The sequence below is a fragment of the Paralichthys olivaceus genome, chromosome 23 (assembly GCF_024713975.1).
Source record: "Paralichthys olivaceus isolate ysfri-2021 chromosome 23, ASM2471397v2, whole genome shotgun sequence".
Classification (NCBI taxonomy): domain Eukaryota; kingdom Metazoa; phylum Chordata; class Actinopteri; order Pleuronectiformes; family Paralichthyidae; genus Paralichthys; species Paralichthys olivaceus.
In genome coordinates this window covers 11,071,742-11,099,145 of record NC_091115.1, presented here as the reverse complement: position 1 = coordinate 11,099,145, position 27,404 = coordinate 11,071,742, and the positions used below count along the sequence as shown (strand labels likewise).

Here is a 27,404-nt window from a genome sequence, read left to right as displayed (position 1 = left end):
AACTAAGGGTTTGATGTGTTTTGTTTGTAATTCAGTCTGCTCATTTCAATGATTTAGAGCCAAATTATATTTCTGATCTCCTGCTACGTTATGAACCATCCAGACCCCTCAGGTCGTCTGGAGCAGGTCTGTTTTCAATCATAACTAAACATGGAGAAGCAGCGTTCAGTTTCTATGCTCCACATTTTGAGGAATAAGCTCCTGGAGGTCTGCTGCTGCAAATCTCAGTTCTTTTAAATCGATGCTGAAAACTCCTCTGTTTGCCACAGCCTTTTATTAAATCATATAATGACTCTTTTCTTACAATGCTCTGTTATTTTAACTATTTTATTTCCTATTTCATCAATTTATTCTTTTTTGTATCGTCTTATTTTGTTTTTCCAATTTGTCATGATGGCGTTTATGTAAGCACTTTGAATATTTGTATATTGGCAGTTAAGGCCTTAAAGCATTAAAAGCGAACTGAAGAAGGGAAACTCACAATGTAATTTAAACATCTCCTGAAGCTGTATAAGCTTCAATAATGTATCATCCCTATGTTTTTACTAGCGATCATGAGAATTCAAGTGGAATGACTTGACTTGTCATTTCAGGGAATTATACACAGGAGAATCATTCAAGAAATAATTTAGAAATTCTTATTATTGTTATTTTTTTTATCATAGTTGTGTAATTGTGCCCCCTGGTGGTCAGCGCACATGCAAAGTGAGTTGCAGCCTGTAACAATCATGTTTTGTATGTGTTCCGTTACAGTTCATCAACTAACCCTCCACGTTATGGAGCTGGCAGCCTATAGGACACAATTTGCAATGTAAGTGGACAATCATCAGCTGAGTAGATGAGCATGGTACTGTGCCATATGGCAAGTGGTGGGTTTAAATTAGTGTCCGTCCTCTGCCAAGCATGAAGGACAAACAGTCCCTCTAAGTCTCCCTCTCTCTCTCTCGTTCACCAGATAAGACTCAATAACAATAAAAGTAATAATAAATCCAAATTTGGCTTTTTTTGAAATTTGGCTTGTTTTAGTTACTTGATTGTGTCGTGAGTATGCAGATGCCTGAAACATTTATTTGAACAACAAAGAGGAACATGAATAATTCACGACGCTCTGAATGAAGCTCCGTGTCGCTCAGAGACAAAGGAAGGAAATGAAAGAGAGAAAGAGATGAGGGTACATGTTCTTATTTGTATGTTTATTTTTTGCTTTGCTACAAAAAAAACAGTCCCAGCGATATTTCATATGACCTGATTAAAAAAACTACTACAGTTTAAGTACAAAATGAAATATACCAAAACTACCCAAATGCTACCCAGGAAAAAAAATAGGCAATAGTATAAAATGAAAAAAGTCTTTCAGTCAACAACTACAAAAAAAAGGTTAGAAAAAACAGGGGGTTACTTAAAAAGAAGGCAAGTATCCACCATAAAATGTGCCACTTTACCACAATCAAGTCTTCACGTCTTTCCTTGGAATATAAAGTAATGCAAGTACTTTACAATAAGTTAACGCAAGCATCATCTCCCCTACGACTACAGCAAAAACCAAGTAACAGTCAAATGTATCATCACGTAAAAAATACACTTTTTTTGGCAACAACTTCACACGTCACACAGAAAATAATTGGTGAAACAAAAATATCTGGGTAGCAACATTTTTGGTTTCTTGAGAACATTATACGTTCTGTGTCCACATCAGACTGCCTGTATGAGCTTCACATACTGTCTTTACCATGTATTCAAAATGATATAAATATATATATATGAACAAAAATTTACTAAAACTATTTTTTATACAAAAAGAGGATTAATGCCAAATGGAAGCTTATGCTTATAAACTTCAATAAGTTAAAAAAATGAAGGGAATACTTTCATACGTTTCAGGGACATGACATTTTAGCCCTAATCTCCTTAATACCAAGGCCTTTTATTCGTCTGGATCGCACAGCGTTGGCAAAAACAGCCCTCGTCACCGAGAATGAATCAAGTATAAATACTAAGAAAAACTCCTGTACAGTACCCATTTATGTCAAAACTACAAAATAAGTTAGTATCAGGCAACTGTACATGTTATTTACAGTTTAAATACAAAAGGAAGAGATTTGTAAATGGAGATGATGTCAGTACGTAAATGTGAACTTAAACATAAGCTTTGGATACAGATGATTCAACACAACTAAAGAGCCTTTGTGTAGGCAGGGAAATGTTCATGATTAGTTTTTAATCCACTTAAGCTGCTTTATCAGCTACTATTCGTTTTTTAATGTAACTTTTAACGAAAACAGCGAAATAACGGACCGAGGCTACATCCACTCTGCTACGTTGTCCTTTGAAAGCAGCATTTTCACACGTGCTTTGGGTCCATATCAGATTTAATTCCCGTCTGTGGCAGTGGACACAGATCGCTCAAATAACAGCTTGTCTCCTCCACATGTAAGCAGGTGTATAATTTCTATGTATGTAAAATGTAGAATTTGACTGAACAGCAGCAATGCTAGTAATTCATTATCCATCTTGTGTTCTGCACCGGTAGCCGAGGCTGATGCTGGTTGTTTTATGTAGGAAGGGGGGGGGGTGATAGGAGCCCAACGAAGGCTACATCCTGACTGATAACACCCAATCAGTGAGCGGCTGAGTGTTTACACCATTGTTTCCAAACATCTGTTTCCACCCGTCAGGAAACTAAAAACAGGTTCAACCGTGTTTCCAAACTTCTGTGTTTAAGCTAAAACTACCAGTAGTGTGGTCACCAGGCGAATCCGTAGCACAGTTGACGTTTTCAAACAATAGTAGTAGTGTGGATATAGCCCAAGTTGAAAAATGAATCAGCAGCAGCCAAAAAATACAACTGGTGGTTTTGTTTTTTGTCTCACCAGCAGGTCATGATACCCTGGACACATCTGAAATGTACGGAATCAATCACTACGGTGTTTTTATGCCCCGAAGTGATAAATGAAAATGACAGTGACATGATTGGTGGAGTGACGGTGGGAGTGACAAAATAAAAAAGGAGGGGAGCAGTCTCTAAGCACAGTTACAAGCCTGGAGGTGGAGAGGACAGATAGACACATTCATTTCAGCAGCAGCCGTATCCCATCGGCACATGGTAGGAGGAGTGTGTACGAGTAGGAATGGATGAGGAGCGGACACCACCTGTTAAAGCAGGTGCCCAGTAAACATTTGAGTCTCCTGCAGAGACAGAGACAGAGAGAGGAGGGGAGGGGAGGGAAGGGGAGGGTATTTGGTAGAGGAGAGGTACAAGTTTGCATGTGTGTGTTTGTGTGTGGGGGTGAGGCAGGCCAAGCTAGCACCATCAGTCCACGTCGCTGAGGTCGCTGACTGGCTCGTCCTGCACTATGCTCAGGTGGTTCATGGCGCGGCTGTAGGCGATCTGGACCGCCTTACGGATGCTGGACGTGCGTCCCTCCATCATTTTGATCTTGTCGATGGTCTTGTCCATCCCCAGAGGAACCATCTTGGATCTAGGAAGCCACTGCCTGAGGGAGGAGGAACAAGCATCGACTTTACATCACTGGGCAGAAGCTAAAGTCGAATGTGTTCCTCATCAATTTAAAGGGATCACTACACAGAACTGCAGATAAAAAGTTTAAAATATATGATGACGATTTATTATTTCATACACTCAGTTTTATTGAGGTCCCTTCACCTGTCGTTCTTACGTATGTTTTGCTGTTTTCATCTTGACTGTATGTTCTACTTTTCATATTTTGTTCACATACTGACTGTGTGCTCTTTTTGATTTTACTCTGTAAAGTTCTTTGTAACTGTGTTCTGAAAAGAAAGTTATTTTTGTTGTTATCGATGAGATTTTTTAAACATATCGTCTAGCCAAAAGTAAAATGGCTACAAAATGAAGGGACACAGATTTTTGCCTTGTTTATGCTCAATCTAAATATATGTTACAGGTGAACTACTTTTAAAGAATCAACTGAAACAAAACATTTTTTTTACTGTAATATCGGAATTACTGCCTTTAAACTGAATCATCAAGTATTTGTTTGAGTTTGTTTCTCAGCAAAACATTAATAAAATTTGGTCCGGACATTTTTGGGAGTTTTCCTTTCCCATCTGAAACACGCAGCGAGAGATTGTCTGGTTCAGACACGTTCACAACAACAGGAAAATATCAGGAGGGTTCAGGCAAGAGGTGGCTTCTGGGTAGAGCATGCAGGAGACAGAAAGTACCTCTGTCAGCACTCATCAGCAATGGCTCTGGCATCTATGTCTCTTTTCAATCCTGAGATATTTGTTTCTTTCCAGTTTTGTCTGTCACTTGTTAAAAATCACCATCAACACACCCACTCGTCCACTGTGACATTTTCCTGCTGTACTCTCACATGGGCTCACTCCTCCTCACATATCGTCCGCAGACTTCAGAGCATGTCTGAAAGCAGCTCACTTGAACACAAACTATAAACAAGTATGCACCAAAATCATGTTATTTCAGGGATGCTGCGTGAATGTGAATGAAAATACCTGGTATAAACTGCAAAAACAATTCCTAGTACTGAATAATAATAGTCGCAGGACTGGCAGGAAGGTAATAGCGGCCCTTAAATGCTACCAATACTTTATTATTGTGACTGTAAATGCTAAGCTTGAAAGAAAGGATATAGAGAAAAATTTGAGTGGTTTCAAGGATACCAGGAATACAAGAATAGGAATGTGATTGAGCTGCTGAGTTTGAACGACCTGCAGAGATTTGTTTAACAGAATGTAAATTACTTTGTTCAAAAACTTTCTGCCACACTGAACTGCAAGCTGCCATTTAAGGACCAACTTTGGTGTTTGGCTACGTCATTGAGATATGGTGGAGGTACCATGGTCACAATACACAAAGACACAAGTACTCATAGACAGAAGCAACATAAACTAACACAATAGAAATCTCCGGTCCCTGCAGGTCGTTTCTAGGAAACCAGGCGAAGGATTTTCAGTTCCTGGTATTCAACAATAATAACAGCAGACACGAGTAAAGGAAGAAAATGATTCACTCTCAATGAAACTCAGAAACCTTTTACAGTCATGTCCTGTACGAGTCAGGGGACTGGTTCAGGGGGATGAAGTGTGTAGGTTTTTTTCTCAATTATTTAATTATTTTTTATCTATTCGTGTTTGTGCGTCCGTTTATATTTTCAGATGTTTCAATAAAATACAAACCTGATCACAATATAAATATATACAATGTTCATGTGGTGTACAGACTAACATGTTATACTTTAAACGTAAGCTGACACTGTTAATAGATATTCTGGGGGCAGTAACATGTCCAACAAATGCCTCTCGAAACGCAAGCCATTTATCGTCTCTTGACAACTCGATGTCACGCAGGCACGGGAGAATAATGATCGGATGACAGGCAGGTTGATAGGTTAACCCTTGTTAAAAACCTGCGGCGGCTTAAATTATTTCCTCTTCTGAGAGAGTGAGAGAGCGACACTCACCAGCTGCGCTTGTTGTCGAAGAAGAGGACGAGGTAGAGTTTCTCTTCGGCTTTGTACTGCATCTGCTCGCCGATGCGGAGCACGTCCATGGGGGGCATGGGGATGGACACCCCGTTGTGCTGGCAGCCCACGCGCGGCATGTGGGGGTCAATGATCTACACAGCAGGGGGAGGCGAGAGGGGGGTTACACACATGCTCAATTATGCAAACACACAGAATCACTCTAGTATAAAATACTACGACTTTATACACGCACAAGCAACCAGCTTGTGGCAGTAACATTCTTTACTCAACCGTCCTTTCATACTAAGGTCAAATTAAACTGGTTAACAATGAAACGCTGCCACCTAGAGGAGAAACAGAACATTTTCAGTGGCCTCTTGACACCTAAAAGGAAAAATTCCTTCTTCATCCTGTGAGATAAGTCTAACTATGTTTACATGGACACCAATATTCTGATATAAACAGCATTTTCTGATTAACTTAACCCGAATAAGGTCATACTCAGAATCCATTATAATCAAATAAAGACATATGGGGTATCTGGACCTAAGTCAAATACATAAACATGTATAGGTGTTAATTGCAGTATTGGAGTTTTCACAGCAACGACATACGGCAGTTACCAAATTCTCGACGACACATGACCAAACAAAAAGTCTCCTGATCCAGCAGAGGGGGCTCACTATCGGCTTGACCTACTTGACCTTTAGGTGGAGTATGCCAGTGATGTTCTGTTGTACAAATAGTTTGGTTTCTTCACCATAGACGGCATATTAACGATTAAAGATGAGGCTGTTTGTCGTCTTTGTCCCATGCAACTGCCTCATAACAAATCTGTTCACCTGTTAGCAGCAGCCGAGGAGGCACCACAGACGATCAGTGTTCAACCTTGTCTGTGAGCGCATGGGGAGTCAAATATATTCTAATTAATATGTGTCATGTCAAATGAACTTGATTTTTGGAAAATCTGACAGCCCTAAAACAGGAATATAAATGGAATATTCTATTAGAAACTTATGTAACCATCATAAAGGAAATGATGAATAAGATATAGTCTGAATATTAAAGTCCATGTAAATTTTGTTAGAATCAGGTTTCAACATCTCCAAAGAGAAGAGATGACGACAGAACATCGGAGTGAAAAGACAACTAACACTCACCAAGGCTGGGTAGGAAGGGTATCCGCTACATTTGGCCCAAACTAGCTTTAAGGGTTCCAATGCAACTGTTGCAGCACTAGCGGGCATCCAGATATTGCTGTTGCCAACCTCTATGGAAGCAGGAACAACACCAGACAAAGTTAAGTGTGGGTTCAAACACGCACAGAAAAATATTTTCCAAAAGCCATGCTTCTAAAGTGCACGAGCACACAGCAGCTTTTTTTTCTCGCATGTGAGACCGGCGGTGATGACAGATATTGAAATTTATCAGCCATTTGTGTCGTTTAATCAGCCAAATGTGGATTTTAGATGAGGGAATCTTCTCCAGATGCTGACTGGTTACGTGCCGAGGTGGCAACAGAGTGCAAAGACTCGCCGGTCACTGCCAAAAAAGTCACAAGAATTTGGCTGGTGGCTGCGTTTGATTTCCAGCCCTGCTCTTTGTGTGTGAACACCAGGTGTCCGCAAGTTCATTCATATAAGAGTTTTCCAAAAGGAAAATGATGTTGAAGAGAAGAGAAAATAAAATAAAATGCCAATTCTCCAGTTGTGACTTGATATTCAAGGCATTTTAACATTTACAGGACCTGCTGACATCTGGGAATATACACAGCCCCATACTGTACTGCATCTTTTACAGTCAACACAACTGTCAAGGTTGTGTCTGGGAAGAAACAACTGCACAATTGCAAATAAAATGTGAGGGCCCTTTGTAAAACATGTTTATTGAATGAGCTAATGTAAAAAAGATTCTATGGCACTCCATTAGTGAAATTTAAGTGTGAAGCAATGAAGAAGAGAATTCAATCATCAATTCAATGGAAACATTTCACAAGAAAACACTATATTATGCGTATTATCATTTTAATAATATTTGTTTAATTTAATAAAATAGATCTATATCCAAAATGTTAACCCTCACCCCCCATACATGCAGTTTGTTTTCACACAACTTACCAGCAGCGATTCGTGCTGCCTTTGCAAAGTTCCCGGTTTCGATGCAGGCGATTAATTCGCTCTTATCGTCCACAGTGTTTCTCCGGACCAAGGCAGGTTTTCCCTTCCCACATTTTGGAAGACTGAGAATAGTGCTGGAAACGAGACGAAAGACGGAAAACTTTAGAAAGAAAACTTCAGGTGCCATGACTGAAGGCTTGAACATGGAAAGTGTTGGACTAATGAAATTAATGAAAACTGGGAGAATGGATACTGTCGTCATACAAACAGCTATAAAGCTGCTGACAGTATCTGGCCTCATGTGATCTGTATTTTTCTTGGTGTGTTGTTTATGTAACTTCCAATTCTCTGCCACAACCACAGAGACCAACACTGAGATTTGTTTCCTCATTCTTCTTCTTCTTTATCTCTCACTAACTACACAAAGACATTGAGACCTGCAGCCATCTTTTTATTTGAAGTTTAAAAAAGTTCCTGTAGTGGAGTGCAGAATTAAACAACTGTGTATCCATTTCCTTTGCAATCAAGATGATAGTACTCGACTCTTGCCTGGTTTTCACTTGCACAGCGTCCAAGGGCATTTATCTTTTCTAAACTCTCCCCTGCAGTGAGGCTGGGCACTTTTTGAGTCTGTCAGGCTCAGCAGTAGGCGTGTGCTGCAAAGCCAGGTCTAATTCAGTGAATTTTTAAATCTGTATGTGTGAACGACCTGCATTGACCATGCCAGTGTTAAACTATTCACAGCTTATTCATTTATATTTTGCTGCAAATACTCAGTGATGACATGCAGAAGTATTTCTTTATCTGATGGATTACCTGGTGCTTCCTGGCAAGCTGCTACACGAGGAGATGGAGGACTCAGAGGCACAGCGTCGTCGTGGCTCCACAGGTCTGCTGGTTCGACTGGATTCTTCTAGCTCCTTCTCCTCCTCCACCTCCAGAAAACCACCTGACAGACCTGAGAGAGCACAGGGGAGAGATTCAGGATAAATAAACAATAAAATAACGAGAGTCCTTGAGTTTTATAAAAATGGTATAGAAATATTAGAGAGAAATACATAAAGATACAAATGTACAGGTATAGAAAATAATGATATAAAAGGAAATACAAACATAAAAATAGTGTATATGAACAATAATCCCTAGCATCATATGTAAATTCATAACCAATGATATAAATACAACAATGAGTCAGAGCCACACGTTGATGACTGTGTGACCAACAGGATGAAGAGTCAAACAGATGTGAAAGAATAAACAGGTCTCTGTTATTTATTGCTGAGCTGTTTGGAATTTGTCTGTGTTTATTTGTAAAAGCAGTGAAACAGCTCATGCAATGTTTGTAAAATCCAGTTTGAGCCGTTGGCAACAAAGCAGAAACACTGTTGTACGAATTTAAGCAGGTGTTTGAAGAATTTTCCATTCCCACACTGTGAAACTCAAAAAATTGTAAAAAGCTTGAAAACCTGCGTTGAATGAACAGACTGAACTACTTTCAGCATATTTTTCTCTGTTTACTTCTCACCAGTGTCGAGGCGTTTCATGGGAGACTCCCCCTCCTCTTCATGCTCCCCCTCTCCTCCCCCCTCCCCCTCCTCGCTGTCTCCACTGCCGGTGCGCTTCCTCTTCTTGCCGTGCAGCAGCGTCTCCAGCCTGGGTATGACCACTGACAGGAAGGATTGGGAACCCAGCTGGGCGCCGTCTTCGTCTTCCTCCTCCTCCTTGCCTTCTTTTCTGTCGACGCCATCACCCCCATCATCTCTGCTCCGCTGGGGCTTGTGGGGACTGGCGGCCTTCGACTTGCGGAAGAGCACCGCCGTCCTTCGGCTCACTGTCCCCGTGGGCTCGGCAAGAGTCGACGTGGCCACCACGCTTACGTCTCCGTCCAGCAAAGAGTTTTGAAGGCCATCGTGCGAGTGGCCATTGAGGCGTGGAGTGGAGGAGAGTAGGTCCGGGATCTCTGCATCAAACTTGACTCGCTTGGAGTGAGTCTTGTCATCACAATCTGGGCCGTCGTCGATTGGTTTGAGGGTGGGGGGCTCAGGGTCTGTGTCTGAGTGGATGTGGGGTGGTATGGAGTCTGAGGGCTCGAGTTTGGGAGGAAGACATTTGTCTACTGTGAGGTAGAAGAAGAGACAACAAACACATAAAGCTAGGGTTGGTAATCCTGGAACAGCTAGCAAGGGCAGGCTACAAAAATGCAAACGATACATCCCACCCATTCCCATCGGTCCTCTCATCAAAGCTACGCCCCCAAAACACCTGAACAGGCACTGTCTGACAACTGCTGGAAGACGACTTTTCTGTGACGTGGTCCCTAACTTCATCATCTCTGCTTCAGCTGTGAGTGACACTTCAGCTAAAGACTCTGCCATGCACAGGCAGGCAGGTCAGTTAGAGACAGGCAGGTACATCAGCCAAACAGTGTTTCAGAAACAACTTATAAACTCTAATATGATAACGATCATTCTTATTATAGAATCAGCATTCATTACTTAAATTAAGTACAACACACATTATTTAGCTCAAGACAACAAAGGCTAGTTTAATAGTTGTTGATTATTATAAACCACCAGTAGTTTTATATTTATTTTTTACCTCAGACAAGGAAGTTATGTTTCCACTCCTTCCCTGTGCATAGGTGTATTTGTGTTTGTCTGTCAGCTAGTTTGAAGAATTACGCAGAAACTACAGAGAGAAACTAGAAATAAAACAAAAATAAAAAATAACATATGTTTTGTAGTAAAGGATTGACCATATAGAAAAGCTACTTAAGTGTGGAATAACAGTAGAAAGCTTTCATAGAAAGTATAAATATAACAAGTACAACAAAAGTCTGTGACAAAACCAAAAAATGACCCACAGTGATGCGCTGTAACATCCACCTTGTCCTTGTGTTTGCAGAAATGCTGACACTGCATTACATCATTTGGCTTTTGGGTTTGTCATGTAAGTAAAACTAGGGCCTGTTTAGCATAACACTGAGGCACTTTAATGAATAAAAAATGAGAACATGAAATGACTTTCTTCTTTCTTTTCCCTCCACTAGCTTATTCTAATGCCGTCTTCAGCCGACTTAATGCAACTAAGCGGGTGCTGCAAGTTATGGCTGGAGGAAGCGTCTGCATTGACGCAGTGTGTGATGCTGCACAATCACTTTGTTATGACCTTGTTTATGAATGTAAGCAGGAGTTTTTGTGTGGATGAGATGGTTCCTTGGATTTTTTTCAGGGATCAGTTCCACAAGGACGCACAGGAATGTTTTGGGGATTCACCAGTAAAACCTGTTCTCCACAAACATCGTCTTTATTTAAACTTTAAGCTACACCTGTCTGGTTCAATAATTTGGAACAAAACCTTTAATACTTTACAGAGCCTCTAGAATAGTTTTTATTATCCACTATATGGTTGTATGTCATTGATCTATGCAGAGTTGACTCATTCACTTTTCTATTACTTTAAGCTTTTACTGAGTAAAAATAAAACTATAAATGTATGCTTGAAACTAAAACCCACATTTGTTATTTCTATATTGGCTGTATTTTTTTCTATCTTGGGGTTACATCCCAGTGAACAGAACTTGAACCTACACTCGCAGAAGGGAAACAAAACCTGCAGATTTTATGGTTCACATAATGTTGCTGGATCCATTTCGCTCCAATAAAGATTTACTTTACTGGCGTACTATCTAATGTTAGGTGTGGGCCAATGTCAAAGTAAAAATCTGTATCTAGACAATTACAGATGATATTAGCACTAATAATCCCATTTCAGGTAATACATTAATAAATAAAAACAGCACTGTTTGGTTTATCAAATTAACCCAACAAGCAGATGCTCACCTCACAGGGCAGGGATTTATAATAATAATACTATGTAGAAGCCTGATAATCTGATTTAATCCCAATTTCATTCTTTTTTATTCCCTAAACAAGTCTAAAATATAGGCAGCAAATCAGAGGCTGGAACTAGTCTAATGTTATAGCACCGAAAGACGACTACACACTCATGTTTCATACACACTTGGAAATGATTGTTATGTGACTGTTTTGCTCTTAGGAAGTCATGTGTGGGGGAGGGGGCTAATCTCTCGCATGCGTTTCAGGATAGTGAGAGCATGTGATTCTCTTTGAAAGAGAAGGAGGCTGGATGACGAGCACAACGTCAACCAAAAGATTACACCTACCGTCATCATCTGGAAAATGTCCATTGGGCTTCAGTCTCTCTTCTTTGGGTTTCCCTATCTCTGGGTGGGATGGAGCCGATGATGCTGATGCTGATGTGGAGGGAGTTGTGGATGAAGAGCGGTGGTGGGAGGGTAGGACTCTTTTTAGGCTCATTTCGTTGCGAATGTCATTGATGGTTTTCTTGAGGAGCTTGACTCTCTTGCTGCGGGAGGGGCTGGACTTCATGGCACAGGTCAGGTCAAACTTCTCCAGTAGCTGCTGTAGCTGCTTGTCCAGAGGCAGATGCTCCCGATTGGCTGGTACAAGTAGTCGGTCCACTAAGGAAAGAATTAAACACATTTCATGAATATTCCTTGCCCTGAAAGTATCACAGACATGAATTTTTATTGTTGCCCTTACCGTCCTCCCAGGAAAAGGATGTCTGTGTTTTAATTTCCGGAGCCTCTGCTAGATGCATGCCGCTCTCCGTGTCAAAGCCGATTTTCTCCACATCACGACGCGCCTTTCTGAGCAAGGCCCCGCCCTGATCTCGGAGGCGAACAGCGGCCCGATAGAAATAGGTGTCCTTTGAGTTATATTTCAAGCAGTTCTCAACAATGAGATTGAAGTCACTCTCAAACTGCTCAAAGTTGTTGTAGGCCTGGGCATCAATGCGCTGCCGTATGGTGGAGAAGTCCATTGGAAGCTTGATGTGGTCGAGATAATCGGGCACCTAAGGGGACGGCAGACATGATGACGTATTTCATATATTACTTAAACCATTTTTCAATCAAAAAAATCTAATACATACTGTATGTTGCATGTTCATCCAACATTCTTGGCCCGATTTAGGTAAAGCAGAGACTGTCTTTAGCAATAATGTAGCACATCATTGAGGCGAAAGCAGTGCTCTGCTATTTAAATGTGACCGTGCAGTAAAATTATTTTGTCCCAAATTATTAGAAATCCTACTTTATGATATATATTCTATTTTTAATTTAGATTTTTAAACAAATAATGCACATTTTGATGAAGTTGCTGAAAGAAGAGTTTTTTTGGTCCAGGCTGACAACCACCTGCAATACCTGCAGTGCCCACCGATTGGCCACGGCCCACACTTTGGGAAACTGAAGAAACACATAAAAGTTCCTTCATGTCTGTGCATGAATCCTTAACAGCTTGTACAATAGCATCTTAAGAGATTCCATATTTTCGCTAAATATTAAAACTATTGAATCTCATGAGGATCATTACTGACAGATATTTCTACAGGTGCAAAGTTAATAAATATAATGATGGTTTTAAGAGTGACGCGTTGACATTTAGAGACAAAATGTACGCCCAACGTGGGGCTCGAACCCACGACCCTGAGATTAAGAGTCTCATGCTCTACCGACTGAGCTAGCCGGGCTCGCTTCACACCGAGCCATCAGGTTTTACTGACGGCATCCTCTTCCTCTCTATGATCCTTGGTCTCAGATTACACATTCCACTGCAATACTGTCTCCACAAGGAGTGGGGGTGGATGTCCTGGGTCACTATGATCAGATCTTGTGGCGTGGAGCAGGCAGTGATAACCTTTGTGATGTGTTTGCATGCAGCTTTGTAACTTTTAATAGATACAGAGACGGACAAAGTCCCTTTTGGAATTGGAAAACTGCTATGTCCGTTTCAGCCAGTAGAGATTAAAGAAGCTCAACGGTTTGATATTTAACAGGAGGGTACTGTGTTGTCTGCCTTTCAACACTCTTGTACAATTTGCTTTGGTAAAACACAAAAATGTTTCTATGACCTATATAGAAATGCACAACATAAACTGTGTTATTATTTCAGCATTTCTCAAGCAGTTTTCTTGCAATCAGGCAGAAAACCACTGTGTTAGACTGTTAGTGGGCACACATCCTGAAAATAGCACAGCGAATGCAAAGGACTGTGTTAAAAATGTGAACCCGTAAGTCCAGTTTTACTAATCAAGTCTCCCAACAGCATTTAAAGTCCTTGTACCAGGTCAGATTGTACAGCACATTAACATAACGCACACAAAAAATCAATGACTCGGACAAGTATGACTAAGTAACAAAAGCCATATTCTAAAATATGAAATTTGAAAAGTGTCGATCTGTGGAATACAAAGGAAAACAATTATTTGGTTAAGTTCACCTCAGTAATATCAACTGGCTGGGCGAAGATCTTGGCCTGGTCTTTAGCTTGAAGCTGGTCCAACAGAGCTCTAAGCAAAATACTGAAGGGAGTCAGCTGCATCTCCAGGAGAGTCTCCTGCAGCTTCATCTACAACACAGCACAAAAGGAAAATGTATTCATTTATTTAACAGATTTTTTCCAACAGGTAGTAAAATAGTAAGTCAACTCTATCCATGCATCCTCTTCTACCTCTTCCCTCTTGAGTTTCTCCCGCTTGCGGATTAACTCCAGCAGCAGCCGGGCCCTCTCCAGGTCGTGTCTGAGACGGTGCCATTCCTTCAACTGGTCCTTTAATGCCCTGCTCTCCTCCTCATTCTGCCTCTGGAGAAGATATTCAAATAAAAAAACAAACATTCAGGAATGGAACAGAACACACACAACTACTTGCAAAATAGATACATGTTTCAGGGCAAACACATTTTTCCACAGAGGACGCTTGGTTCTTTGGTAAAAAAGCAAAATGAAGAATGGAAGTTTTCTGGGGTTGACTGACAGATGAACAAACCGGTTGTGCATTCTTCTGGGACTGCAGGCTTGTCTGAAGGCGTCTAAGGAGAGGAAGTCCATTCCTAGATTGCCTCTTCAGTGTCCAGTAATTTAAGACCAGCTCCACAAAAGCTCTCTTCTTCTGGACTGACACCTGGTTCAGAATAGTTTGTAACCTGGAGGAGTAAAGAAGACGGGTATTAGAGGGACAGAACTCGGGAGAGAGAGCAACACATCTAATCTCAAAAACTCCATGTTATTAGCTGCTTGCAGAGTTTTATCAGTGAAGTCAGCCACAGAATCTGGTTACCTTTGATTGCATTTATCAGAGTAATCTCAGACTTAACAGCTACACAAACAATTTACAAAGAGATCACTGGAGAAAGCAAACATTAGTCAGTGTCATATGGTCACAGCCTGAAACAACTAGTGTTTGTACAACTAAAGCTATACATCGTTCAGAAAGAGAGCTGCCTCAACTTTAGGTTTAACTGAGTATGGGACAACTAACCACATACAACACACACATTATTAACAAGTTAAATTATATGTGTACCTGTGAGCAGGAAAAGTAGGCACAGCAGCAGGCATTGCAGCTTCAATTTCAACTTCGGGCTCAGGCTTCTTACTCTTACTCTTTTTCTTTCCTTTTGAATGCCCTTTACCAGCAGCTCTCCCTTTGTCCATTTTCCTACATAGTCCATTTTTGGGTTTGGCATCATCATAGATCGTAAGCGGCCTCCTCACACACCCATTAGGTGTGTGAGCTCCACAGTAGGCTGTTTTTTTCACAGAGAATGTAGGCTCCCCTGTTTCTGTCACCTCTTTGATGGGTTCCATCTTCATAAAGAGGCCAGCCTTTTGGGCACAGCTGACATGGAAGGCAGTGTAGCAGTTGGCTTTGTGGCACTGGATGCACGCGCCAACGCCTTTCTCCTTGCAGAGGTAGCAGGTGAGCTTCCAGCGGGCTGGAGGAATGTGGCTGACACCGTCGATGGGCTCGATGAAGGTGGTGTTGGAGAAGCCAACCTCTGGGACCCAGAGGGCACACACCACGTGCCCCCAGCGATCGTCATCTGTCCTTTTTACTGCTCCACCCTTGTTGGGGCAAAGGATGCAGTCTGCAGCCCGAGTGGGTGACTGGAGGCAGTGTCTGCACAGCCACTGGCCCTCGGGAATGTAGGGCACGCCATAACATTCTTGATGCACAGCAACGTTGCACATATCACAAAATAAAATAGCGTTGCTGTTGTGACACTCGCCATCCATGCAGATGCAGCAGACTGCGTCCTCATCGATGGCGGCTTGCTTTTCACTGCCTTGATCCAGGCTCTCCAGGTACAGTTCTTTCTCAAAGCGGTCAACAAGGAACTCAAAGACATTGTGGGAGACCTGACTGACTCCTTCACTTCGTCGTTTTTCATTCACCAACTCTAGCCACGCATAATCTTCCTCATCCATGTCATACTCTGTTTCCTCATCTAACTCTTCCTCGGTTTTCTCTATGTATTTATAAAACGTGGCTGGACGCTTAGGAACTGCTGGAAGGTTATATTCCACTGTACGGAACTTCGGCTCGGGAAGCTTTGGGCCAGTATTAGCACTGGCCTGTGGCCCAGCCCCTTCTCCATGACCAGTGATGCCCAGTGCAGCGTTTCTCTTCTCCTGGTTGTTTTTTAATCTAACTGACCTCAGGAGGACCTGCTGTGGTTTCTCAGCATTCTCTTTATTACTGGTGCACTCCATCATTTCCTGCACCATGGGGTCCTCATCCGAGATCACGTCAAGCCTGTCATAGATGCTGAGGCGATGGAGACGGCCATCAATGTCAAACTCCACTATGCGTTGCGCCTGGGCGTAAGTCAGGATCTGCTTGTTGGGGGAAGGCTTGATGGGAGACGGCGGCCTCTGCGGCACCGCAACCCGGTGCTGCCGAGCTTTCTTCTTCATCTTGACGCTCCGTGTTGCTGTGGAGACAGTGGGCAGGGGCACAGTTAGGAATCTGCATACATGTATTTTATCAGGGTCAAGTATGGACATGCACTGAACTCCAGACATTTTCCTGAGGTTATCCAGGTTATACGGCAGTAAAATTTAATTTCAAACACTACATTCACACTGTAGGCATTTGTGCTTCTAGTGATTTTTCTAAGATCAAATTAAGTAGCAGTTCACATTATCTTGTAAAATGTGGCCAGTATCAGACGCCAATGTGAACTGGTCATGGCCCTGATGTGACCCGCATGTGCAGAAGAACAACTTCAGTGTATGGAGGCTGTGTACAGAAGTAAAGGAGAAGAAGTCTGTGATAAACATGGAGGCCACAGATGTGAGTGTTTACTGTTAAATGTTTTTTCTTGATATGCTTTCAAATGCAGACTGGTTACGATATGACGCCTCAAGTTTTGCTTGTAGAGATGTGTCACCCCAGTACTTATGACGTCTAAAACCTAGCTGTCCCTTCACTGACTCCCCCCATCACAGCTGTCTTCCATGTTTGTTTTTGTCAGGTGACACCCGCCGCCCCTTCGTCATATGCAAAATTATGAGGAATGTAAAAGTTGCATTGAATTGTGATACAGGTCAGGTGCAGACTGAGGTTGTCGGATTTCAAAAATATCTTATCTGGATCTGATTTAGAACCACATATGAAAGTGGCTGATATCTGATTTGAAAAGATCAGATTTCATGTGATTTCTGCTGTTAACACTGTCACTAAACAATCAAATCTGGATGAAAAGGGGGGTGTAACATTGCGACAGAAACAAAACTGGAAGAAAACAAATATCTTTGGATTAAAAAGGGGTGCGATCCATGTAGAAGACACTGACAAAGATGCCTCCACTTGGAAAGACAAGGAGATTTGAGAGCTTTTGGTTATGATGGCTGACACCGCTGTAAACAACAACATTAAGTTTTCCATGGTGCAATTTATACATCAGACTCTGCCTCTTGCATCCTCTAACAAGAAACCACCAATGCTTAGAACATTCCCCTAGTGATGTGAACGCGTGAGTTCTCCTGCTGCATTCTTCAGAAGTGAAAGGCAAAGTCCATATTTTCCAGAGTTAATGTCTGAAAACTGCTCAGGTTATAAGAAGGGTAGCTGCATAATGAGGGTCAAGAAACTCAAAAAACCACGATAACACAGAGATACAGTCTGGTTTGTGACAGACTGCTACTTTGCACAGCACAAAATATCATAGCCGCTGATCAAGCCTCATGTGTGCACAAACTGACTCAAAAACATGACAATTGTAATGCATGACCTTTCAGTAAAATAACACATACTCTACAACATATTGTTGCATGCTTTAAGGACATTTGTTGTGATAATACATCAGCTTTACACAAGACAAAAACTGATTCTACTGTACAACAATAGAAAAACTGACAATAAGTGAAACACTGTGTGATCTGAGTGCATTATACTTTAAAACTCAGCCGACAAAGAGAGGAAAGGGAAGGTGCAACTTGCATTAATGCCTCTGCCTCTAACCACAGTGAATAACTATGTGTTGAGCTATGATGTTGTTAGCCAGCTCCAAGATGCACACTGGTGTCTGGGGCATTTAACGGCGGTGGGAGGCGGCCACTGTGCTATTCGAATTAGACTGTGCAGGAGTTAGCACTTGCACATTTGGTGCAGAGATGCAATCGCCCCCTTTCTGTTCCCACGAACGCCTCGCAGTCAAAAGTGACCAAATTGCTAACAAAAACATCAGCTAGCTTGCTCATTAGCGAGAGGAGCTAGCTTCCCCCTTCGCAAACGGAGCAAATGGCGTCAAAGAAGAATAAGAGTTCTCCTCGTGCGCCCGTTCGTTCAGTCAAACCCAGTGTGTGAAATGAAATATATAAGCTGTGGAAGCATTTGTTTGAACAATAAAGAAACAAGCGAAATGAACCAAAGCACGTACCTCGGATGCACGAACAGTTTTGCTAGCCGAGGAGGAGGGTAGCTAGCCAGCAGCCGTACAAAGCAGAGGGGAGAGGGCCTGCTAAGTGGCTCTGTACCCGCACACAGTGTTCTCATCCAACGGGTGGAGCTGGGGGACTTCACCGCTGCTAGTAAAAAGAGAAAGAGGCCTTTCTGGTGCCTGTGGGTTTTCGCTGACAATGACTACACGGTGAGCTGCTTCGTGGACCATTCAGGGGCTACAGCCACTCGCTAGCCGCGGTCGACCGGATAGCAGCAGCAGCAGCAGCAGCGGCTCTACGGACGGTTCATCCCCCAACACAACAATGCGTTTCCAGCAGACAACTCCCACCCGCACGCTCCGCTCTCTACGTGTGACGCTGGAGGTCATGTTTAGTGTCGAGTCGTAGCTCTCACACAATGGCCCATCTGTCACACGATCGATGCATTGACTTTATGTCGATCCCCACACACACACAGAGCTCGGGACACTGTGGGGACCGTGTCTCTGTGTGTTAGCTCTCTCTGCACCGGGCTGCTTTATAACCCACAACCATCCGATCTGAGTTCCAACGCCAGCGTGTGTTTATGTGCTTTTAGCTGTGTTTCACGTCTCCGCACCAGGACGATCAGTGCCCAGCCCCACCCAGGGTTCAGCCATACTGTGTCCTTCAGGTCACCAGACACCACCGGCTTACAGCAGCAACATGTTCGTGATACAATCATAATACATTGTTTGTTGCGATCTGAAATTTCAGAAAATACTGTTTCCTCGGAATGACCTTGAACGCAACGCAGAGACGCATTTATTTACTCTCAATATTTTTCATTATTTAATTATTTTGTTCTGTTCTATTTTTATTCTATTCTTTTTTTTATCGGTATTCATTCTGTCCCTGGGCTACTTGTTTGTTTCATTAAAAAAAAAATGAAATTTGGTTGATATGCAAAGTAAAGCCACCACTATAAATTTGAAGAAATAAGCTAAAACAGACGTAAACAGAATAATACCCCAGCCTCAATTATTTTTATTTAGATTTATTTTAAAATCAATGTATTTCAGCTTAAATGCAAACTAAAACCACAAAATTTAGCAAATCTTAAAGAAATTAGCTAAAACATAATAGTAATAATATACAGAATAATACCCCAACCCCAACATTTTTATTAACATTTAAAAAATAATGCAAATAAGTGATAATATAATACTCTGTGGAAACAGAGTAATACCCTAGACTCCCTTATTTAATTTTACTTCACTTTTGAATAAAATGTTTAAGATATTAACTATAACAGAATACAAAATAATGCCATAACATTGGTATTTTATTTATTGTGATCTGTTATTGTTCATGTAAAATGACGTGGCTTGTTATATATTTAACCATATTTCAGACTCAAGTGACTCGTGTTAATAATAATAAAAGTTAATGATAATAAGTAGATCGGGGTGTAATGTGACATTTGAGTCCAAAGTGAATACAGTTTGTTTAAATGTGTCCACACTGGAGCTCCCGGTGACATCACTAAAACATGTTCCTTCCGTCCGACGCTGTGTGGAGCTGCTCCGGCCGAACGTGAACCGCTGCTCGCAGACCAGGAGACAAAAGCAACAAAGTGAACCCTGCTCCGGATCAATCAAATGTGTCAGATTTAACCGTTTCGGGGCCACAAACCCGGCCATCACACCGCCACACACCACGGTAAGTCCGCCGGGCTCGGGTTGGCGTCCCGGGCGGGCCTGGTTCGGCCGGGCCGTCGTGCTGAGCGCTGGTCTGATTCTGATCCCGTGTGGTTCGTGTCGCCACGGCTGGTTCTGCCTCGCCAGGTTAGCTCGTCAGTCCTGTGTGTGGCCTAGCTGGCAGCTAACCAGCTAGCAGTCGTGGTGCGGTCCGAAACGGGCTAAACGCAGTTTCTCGGGTCGGCGCGACGTTAGCGGGACAGTGGAAGAAGTTATATTAGCTGTGATGTTCCTGCGGTGGATCCACGGGACACAACTACTGTACCTGCGCCTTGTTTTTAATGTGTTCATTAGCCTCGCCGCTAGCCTACTTAGCATCAAGATAGCCACCGTGGTGTTTACTGATGATGAAGCGTATCTGGCTGCTGTGTTTCATTATAACGTTATTTTTGAATGAGGAGAGTCTCTGAAGTTGAGATGGTTCGTGTTGTTCAGCGAGAGGGAGAAGAAACCCGACGTGAAGTCACACATTTACAGCTCTGTGTGTTAGCATGAACATGTAAGCTAGCCAGCGGTGGCTATTTTCTGCTGTCCTCTCGCATCTTCCTGCCTTTAGCACTTCAGCCAAACCCGGAAAAGCTGGCTGTCACCGACCACGTAGGAAACGGCTGCTTGTTTTTGTGGTTCCTAACTTAACTTGAGATCGAGAAAACCGTCGGTCTTGCTAACCTCATTACTGAGCTCACATTAAGCTAAATAAACGATTATTTATTATAGATTAGGTTGGTGTGGTTTGGGACACTTATTTACTCAGGCTAATGATCTCAGAGCTGATGTGGCTGGTATATACACATACTATATGTTGTGCAATACCATCGTTAGAGTCTTGTGAGCAAGTGTTGGGTCAATATTTATATTTGTATGCTTGATATTGATGACTTTAAACATAGAAATTTCAAATTTTAATAATTGTTATTACCACATTTGACCTGATCCCTCAGCCTGAAGTGAGCCGACCATCGAGGCACAAAATACACATATTATTCAACCAAGCACCGGTTTATTACGTGTACCTAGTGAACACTAATGTAGTTTTAACAGCCTGCAATAAATCCTTCTGTCATTTTGACGATCGTGGTACCTGTTTTATTTTAGCTGGTGTTGGTTCTACTCATTGGTCATGTTGTAGCTTGTGGTGCTGTTGAATTGTATTCTGTTTTATTGGATATTTCTCATCTATTTTTTAATGTAAGTGAGTTTAGACTTAATGTTGTAATCACTTCTCTGAAACAAATGCTAGTTAAAGCTGTGTGTAACAACGTGAGTCACTGAAAACTGAAAAACGTATTTGTCATTTTTATCGTACCACCACCTCAGCTGATTTCAGTGATTCAGAATATCAGCTGTTTAAGTGTATTGTTGTATTTAAAAGATCTATATTAAAAAATCTACATTTAGTATACTAAAGATCTTATCAGGAGCCTGAATGTAAAGTACAGCAGTTCCAAATAATCAAATGCATCACAAAAATTTGAATGGCATGCGTGAAAATTCCAAGTGAACAGTAATTTCTTTAAACATAATTATTCCAGTAAATTGATTTGCTTACAGCTTTAGAGAGCAGTGAGTGTGGGACAAGCACAGGGTATTGTGATTCAAATTGCTCACAGAATGTCTGACCTGACTGTAAAGGCACCTGTAAATTAGCCTCACAGAGACCTAAGACTCTCTGTCGGGGCGGTGCTCATCAGCTTGCAAATCCAAACATTTCCATCTCTATCACCCCAAAGCAAATCAAAGTGGCCAGTATCACATTAGAAGTTTCATGACAGTCGATTTTACAACAGGAGTTGTAATTTTACATACTACCCAACACAGTTCTGAATAAAAGTCTGCTTAGTTTGATATAATAAGAATAAAAGTAAAATGTTGTGTTCAGTACTTCTTTGTTCTCATGCTGTACCTGTATTACCTGTTTTTAGTCTTATTCCTTTAAAACAATACAGTTTTTCTCTCCCTCTCTCTAGGTCGTGTGCGGTGAGGTGGAACTACTTCAGTCATCAATGGAGAGCATCAAGCAGGCACCCTGTGTCCTGAAGTGCCCCACGCAAATTACAACGCCTGCTTGAGAGCTGCTGTATCGATGACTACACCTGAAGTAGGTGATTACGTTTGACAACGCAGACCTGACTATTCTACAGAAACCCTTGGGCTGCAGCCATGGACGGGGAGGAAGAGGTCTCACACATGAGCGAGGATATGGATATGGTCAGTGAACCCAATGGCGCCATAGAAACTAAAAGAAGAGAGGCCAAAGGGACCTGCCTGAAAATTGAGGGCCAGGATGGCTACGTGTTCAAATCGTACAGCATTAAACCTCATGATACTGCTGATGCCACGTCACCTGGCTGCTCCTCCATAACACTGGATAAAGACTCTCCCCCTTCTCCCCATCTATCTTCTCAGGGTGACAAACAGGTGGAGTCAGATGAAGCAAAAGAGACTGATCCAGGTTCTCCCACTTATTCAAACAAATGCCTAAACACTGATACTGAGGAGAACGCAGAGAATGAACAGTTTGAAAACATTAATGAAGCAAGCCAACATATCAAAGAGGACATTGGGGACACAAATGAAATGGAGGAGGAGACACAGGATGATGAAAGGCTCGCGTTTGGCAGCTCAATTGGCCCTTTTGTGTCAAGAGATGGTGATGACTACAGTACTTTACTAAGCGGATACTCAAGCCTTTATGATGTTGCTATGGATGCTGTCACTCAGAGCCTTTTGTCATCTATGAGGAGTCATTCCAACCCAAGGAAGAAATCTCCTGCATGGAATCATTTCTGCATATCGCCACGAGACGGTACCAAAGCAATCTGTTTATACTGCATGAAAGAGTTCAGTCGGGGAAAGAACGAGAAAGACCTCAGTACAAGTTGTTTAATGAGGCACGTGCGAAGGGCTCACCCCACTGTGCTATTACAAGAAGGAGCAGACGCATCCTCTAATAGTCTGACTAGCTCTCTCGCCTCATCTTTCATACCTCCCTCCCCAAACTCACCAAAAAATGGAGACTTGACTAATAGCGTCACTACTTCTGCCTCAAAGAACACTTCACCGTCCACCTCCTCAGCTGAGAACTCAGACCTGTCATCCAAAGAAGTGTTGCCCAAAGTAGAACCAAAACTAGAACCATACGTCGACACCGACACAGTTGGCAGCACGCTCTCATCCTCACATTCCAATGAAAACAACCTCGAAGACATGTCAGACGGAGGGCCCGAGCGCCTTACTGGCACCCCAAAAAGCTCTAGTTCTCGTCGGAGATCAGCTGTATGGAAACATTTCTACCTGTCGCCTGTTGACAATTCAAAAGCAGTATGTATCCATTGCATGAATGAATTCAGTAGAGGGAAAAATGGTAAAGATCTAGGGACGAGCTGTCTCATTCGTCATATGTGGAGGGCCCACAAAGAGGTTGTCATTGAGGAAAATGGACAGGGAAATCACATCCCCCCACCCTATACAAACCCGCCCTCACTTCTGTCTCGCTCACAACTACAGGATCCACTGGAGGTGAAAAAAGAATCCCCCCTTCTTCCATCTTCACCGGAAACCATATCAAATGAACCGCCCCAAAGCATGGAGGAAAGTGTGCATATAAAAGAGGAATCTGATGAGGCGATGCAACTCTCAGGGCAGGAGTCCTCTCTTAATCTCTCCTTCAAAATTCAAGAGGAAGATACCCCCCTGACTTCCTCCCCATGTCCCCTCTCAGATGGCCCCAGCGTTGATCAGGATCATTCAGTTTTCCAGCAAAACAAGAAGATAATGAAACGGGTGAAATCCGAAGTGTGGCACCATTTCATAGTGTCTCCAGTAGACCAGTTAAAAGCACTGTGCCGTTACTGTCCATGCGTCATCAGCCGTGGGAAACGGGGCGACTTTGGTACAAGTTGTCTGATGCGGCATCTTATGAGACGCCACCCAGACGTCCTCAAAAACCAAAAAAGCACAGATGAGAGGGAAACTTCCTCCCCTCATCCCTACACAAGTCTCAGTGGAGCGGACGCAGTTTCAACCAAAGAAACTGACAGCCCATCCAGTGAGAAGAAGCCACAAACCCTTCCAGTTTTCAGTAAAAAGACATCAAAACTGTGGAACCATTTCTCCATTTCACCCACTGACCCCACAAAGGTGGTTTGTTTGCACTGTAGCCGCACAATTAGCAGAGGCAAAAAGACTACAAACCTCGGCACGAGCTGCCTCTTTAGACACATGCAGAGGTTTCATGGACACGTTCTTGAAAGTAACAATACTATCTCAGGTGATGTGCCGTCTGCTGAAATTCATGTTAAACAAGAGCTCATGGACACGTCTGTTTACGAAACGGAACAGAGCCGTGAAAGGTTTGATGAACACCACCCGGTTGCCAAAAAAATCACCAAACTTATCGCAGAAATGCTCGCACTGGATCTTCAGCCATCAGCTATGGTGGAGAATGCTGGACTGAACAGACTGCTAGAGTACCTCCAGCCTCAGTATTCTCTACCACCTTCTTCTTACTTTACCAGCACTGCCATACCCGACATGTACGAGAGAGTGAAGGATGTTGTGCTGACCCACCTGAAAGAGGCCGAGGGGGGTGTCGTCCACTTCACAACTAGTATTTGGGTCAGTAGCCAGACAAGGGAATACCTGACCCTTACTGCCCACTGGGCAACGTACGAGTCAAGTGTCAGACCCGCAGGTCAGGACTTCCACTGCTCCGCTCTTCTAAGTGTCTCTCAAATAGACTGTGATAACGATATGCATGACATCCCAAAGCAGCTAGAGTATCTGTGGGAATCTTGGATTTCCTCATCAGGGCTGAAAAAGGGGTTCACTGTAACGGATAACGGCTCCATCAGAAACACATTGGAGGACCATGGCCATGTCACCATGCAGTGTTTCGGACACACTATAGACCTCATTGTTAGTGAAGCCATAAAGAGCCAGAGAATGGTTCAGAACCTTCTGAGTATTGCACGGAAGATCTGTGAACGTGTGCACCGCTCAGCAAAGGCCAAGGAGAAACTGGCGGAGCTGCAGAGGGTCCACCAGCTTCCGGAGAACCAGCTCATTCAGGATGTTCCGTCGAAGTGGAGGACGTCCTTTTTCATGCTGGAGCGGCTGGTGGAGCAGAAGAAAGCGATCGACGAGATGTCGATCGAGTGCAATTTCAGGGAAATTATCAGCTGCGATCAGTGGGAGGTGATGCTGTCGGTCTGCAATGCACTGAAACCGTTTGAAGTCGCCTGCAGGGAGATGAGCAGCCACACCGCCACTCTGGGACAAGTGATACCACTCATCCACATCCTCAACAGAAAGATAGACCTGCTGTTCGATGAGACTGTGGGCATAGACAACATGCTCAAGTCTCTTAAGGAAGCAATGGTGAGCAGAATGTCAACAACTCTGCAGGACACACGATACATATGGGCGACCATGCTGGACCCCCGATACAAGACGTCATTGTTCACAGAGGACGAGGCTGAGCGATTTAAGCAGGATCTGATCAGCGAGCTGGACTCCTTGTCTACCTCAGTTGCAGAAAAGCCTTCGCTGCCCAACGGCTGCAACGAGGGCCCTGTTTCTTCCGACGCCCCCCACCCGAACAGGGACAACCTCTGGTCCCTTATGGCCGACATCCGGCAAAAGATAAAACACGAGGAGAAGCCAAAGTCTTCGGAGCTGACGGTGCTGGAGTACCTCGAGGAAGACATACTCGATCAAAGCTGTGACCCCCTCGATTATTGGAACCTGAAAAAGTTCCTGTGGTCAGATCTCGCCAAAGTAGCCGCCCGTTATGTTGGCTGCCCTCCCAGCATCATCCCAGCAGAGACACTGTTCAGCACAGCAAGCGTCAACTATGCTCTAAACCAGCCCAGACATTTACTGGAGAACATGGAGGGCCTACTGTTCCTCAAGGTCAACCTCCCTCTGATCTATTTTCAGTACTGATAAATATTGAGCATTAACTTGAAAACCCTTTATCAAGGACCAAGTTGCTTAGCTGTGAAATGGGTGGGGTGTTTTTTACTGTCGGGTAAAATGTAAAAATATCAATTTATACACTGATCGAGTCTCAATGCAAAGGCCAGATTGAGGTTTTATTGTATTCTGTGTACTACTGTTGAAACACTTTGGAGCTGTTGTGATGAATAGTCTCAGTCAGAAGTGTATCAGGGAGGGAGGGTTTTTCTAGCTGTAGGGGTTGACGATGATGTGTTTGCTTGTAAATCGACGTTTCTGTTCTGTGTCTACCCTCTCCTTGTGCCTTATCCAAAACTACTTCAGGTCAAAAATGCTGTAAATACTTTTTGTTAAATTGCGCGGATCACGTCAGGATGCTTTTTAATTCTTATGGATAAAAGATAGATGCAGTTGTTTTCCAAGTGAAAACATGGTCCAAAAATAAATGCTGTGACTGAAAGATGTTTTAAGTTAATGTTATTTAATTTTCATTGTGAATTCGTGGCTCATGGTACTGTCATTTAGAAATAGATCATTTTTTTACTTGTGAAATGTTTTTAATAAGATCATGTATAATATTGCTGTATTTTCAGAATAAGGAGTTTGTTTGGAATATACAATTTGTCTCTTAAGCACAATTTAAGTTTATGTCCAGGGGATTAAATTATGGGTTTAATATTCAGTAAAACAATGTACTGTACATTTTTATATTAAATGACTTCTGAACCTAATTTGATAAATGTTTGAGCATTGAGACTGGAACCATGCAAATTTTGTGGTCATCTGTAAATAAAGGTTTTCCTTATGCAAAAGTGCAGGGTTTTTTTTGGTTTATCTAAGAGTTTAATTGTACAAATAGGGATTTCTGGGTTGTTACTCTTGTAGAATTCAAGCGACGTGGAACGTTAACTGAGCGACAGCAGCTTCTGCAGCCACATGTCATTGGTATTCATGCAGTGGAAAAAAAAAAAGCTCTAACTGCATAGTACCCCTCTCTGAACTGAAACACAACTGAACGGTGGATATTACCCACTTCCTGACCTTCCCCAGCTTCCTGAACTAGAAGAGTTGCTGCAACAAATGTTATGTAACAATACACCACTATGTTTAGGATTCTTGATATTTTAAAGGTTTCCTGAGATATCAGACACTGTTTTCTAAAAAGTCTTTTTTACTGATCTACAGTTCAGCTTCACTCCTGGGCTTGCTGGGCCTGAAGCTGAAAATTGAAACTGCTAATATCTGTCAGCTACAGACTTCTCACAGGAGATTGTACCCACTCACCAAAGTTACATGGAGCAAGAACAATCATTCAGAGTGAGGAGTGGGACTGACAACAGCTCCATTTTCCCT

The 27,404-nt window shown here is 42.6% G+C and overlaps 2 protein-coding genes and 1 non-coding gene across 6 annotated transcripts; 1 reads left to right on the top strand and 2 right to left on the bottom strand.

Annotated features, from left to right (window-relative positions):
• Nucleotides 1-1,172: 1,172 nt before the first annotated feature.
• On the bottom strand, nucleotides 1,173-19,022 carry brd1a (bromodomain containing 1a). Of its 4 annotated transcripts, none has more exons than XM_020109101.2 (13): nucleotides 18,354-19,022; nucleotides 14,993-16,403; nucleotides 14,444-14,612; nucleotides 14,140-14,271; nucleotides 13,909-14,037; nucleotides 12,169-12,481; nucleotides 11,769-12,086; nucleotides 9,108-9,698; nucleotides 8,399-8,540; nucleotides 7,583-7,716; nucleotides 6,626-6,735; nucleotides 5,463-5,617; nucleotides 1,173-3,494 (listed from the first exon to the last, which is right to left on the bottom strand). In XM_020109101.2, the coding sequence occupies exons 2-13, from the start codon at nucleotides 16,384-16,386 to the stop codon at nucleotides 3,311-3,313; spliced, it is 3,771 nt and encodes a 1,256-aa protein (XP_019964660.1). In that variant the 5' UTR covers nucleotides 16,387-16,403; nucleotides 18,354-19,022; the 3' UTR covers nucleotides 1,173-3,310. The 4 variants fall into 4 exon arrangements, with proteins under 4 accessions (XP_019964660.1, XP_069376320.1, XP_019964661.1 ...); XM_069520219.1 differs by having other exon boundaries at nucleotides 9,108-9,695; XM_020109102.2 differs by having other exon boundaries at nucleotides 14,456-14,612.
• On the bottom strand, nucleotides 13,087-13,159 carry trnak-cuu (transfer RNA lysine (anticodon CUU)). Its single transcript has one exon. It is a non-coding gene; the product is annotated as a tRNA-Lys (tRNA).
• Nucleotides 19,023-19,781: 759 nt separating the features above from the next.
• Nucleotides 19,782-26,863, top strand: zbed4 (zinc finger, BED-type containing 4). Its single transcript, XM_020092233.2, has 2 exons — nucleotides 19,782-20,055; nucleotides 22,061-26,863. Exon 2 carries the CDS (start codon nucleotides 22,254-22,256, stop codon nucleotides 26,037-26,039), a length of 3,786 nt encoding a protein of 1,261 aa, XP_019947792.2. The 5' UTR covers nucleotides 19,782-20,055; nucleotides 22,061-22,253; the 3' UTR covers nucleotides 26,040-26,863.
• Nucleotides 26,864-27,404: the final 541 nt, after the last annotated feature.

What these genes read in the sequence shown, in the direction of transcription:
- zbed4 (XM_020092233.2), top strand. Translation starts at nt 22,254, where the DNA reads ATGGACGGGGAGGAAGAGGTCTCACACATGAGCGAGGATATGGATATG.
- brd1a (XM_020109101.2), bottom strand. Translation starts at nt 16,386, where the DNA reads ATGAAGAAGAAAGCTCGGCAGCACCGGGTTGCGGTGCCGCAGAGGCCG. An exon ending in CACAACCGGTTTGTTCATCT is followed by an intron (nt 14,272 to 14,443) that starts GTCAGTCAACCC and finishes TATCTTCTCCAG; the next exon opens with AGGCAGAATGAGGAGGAGAG. An exon ending in AGAAACTCAAGAGGGAAGAG is followed by an intron (nt 14,038 to 14,139) that starts GTAGAAGAGGAT and finishes GCTGTGTTGTAG; the next exon opens with ATGAAGCTGCAGGAGACTCT.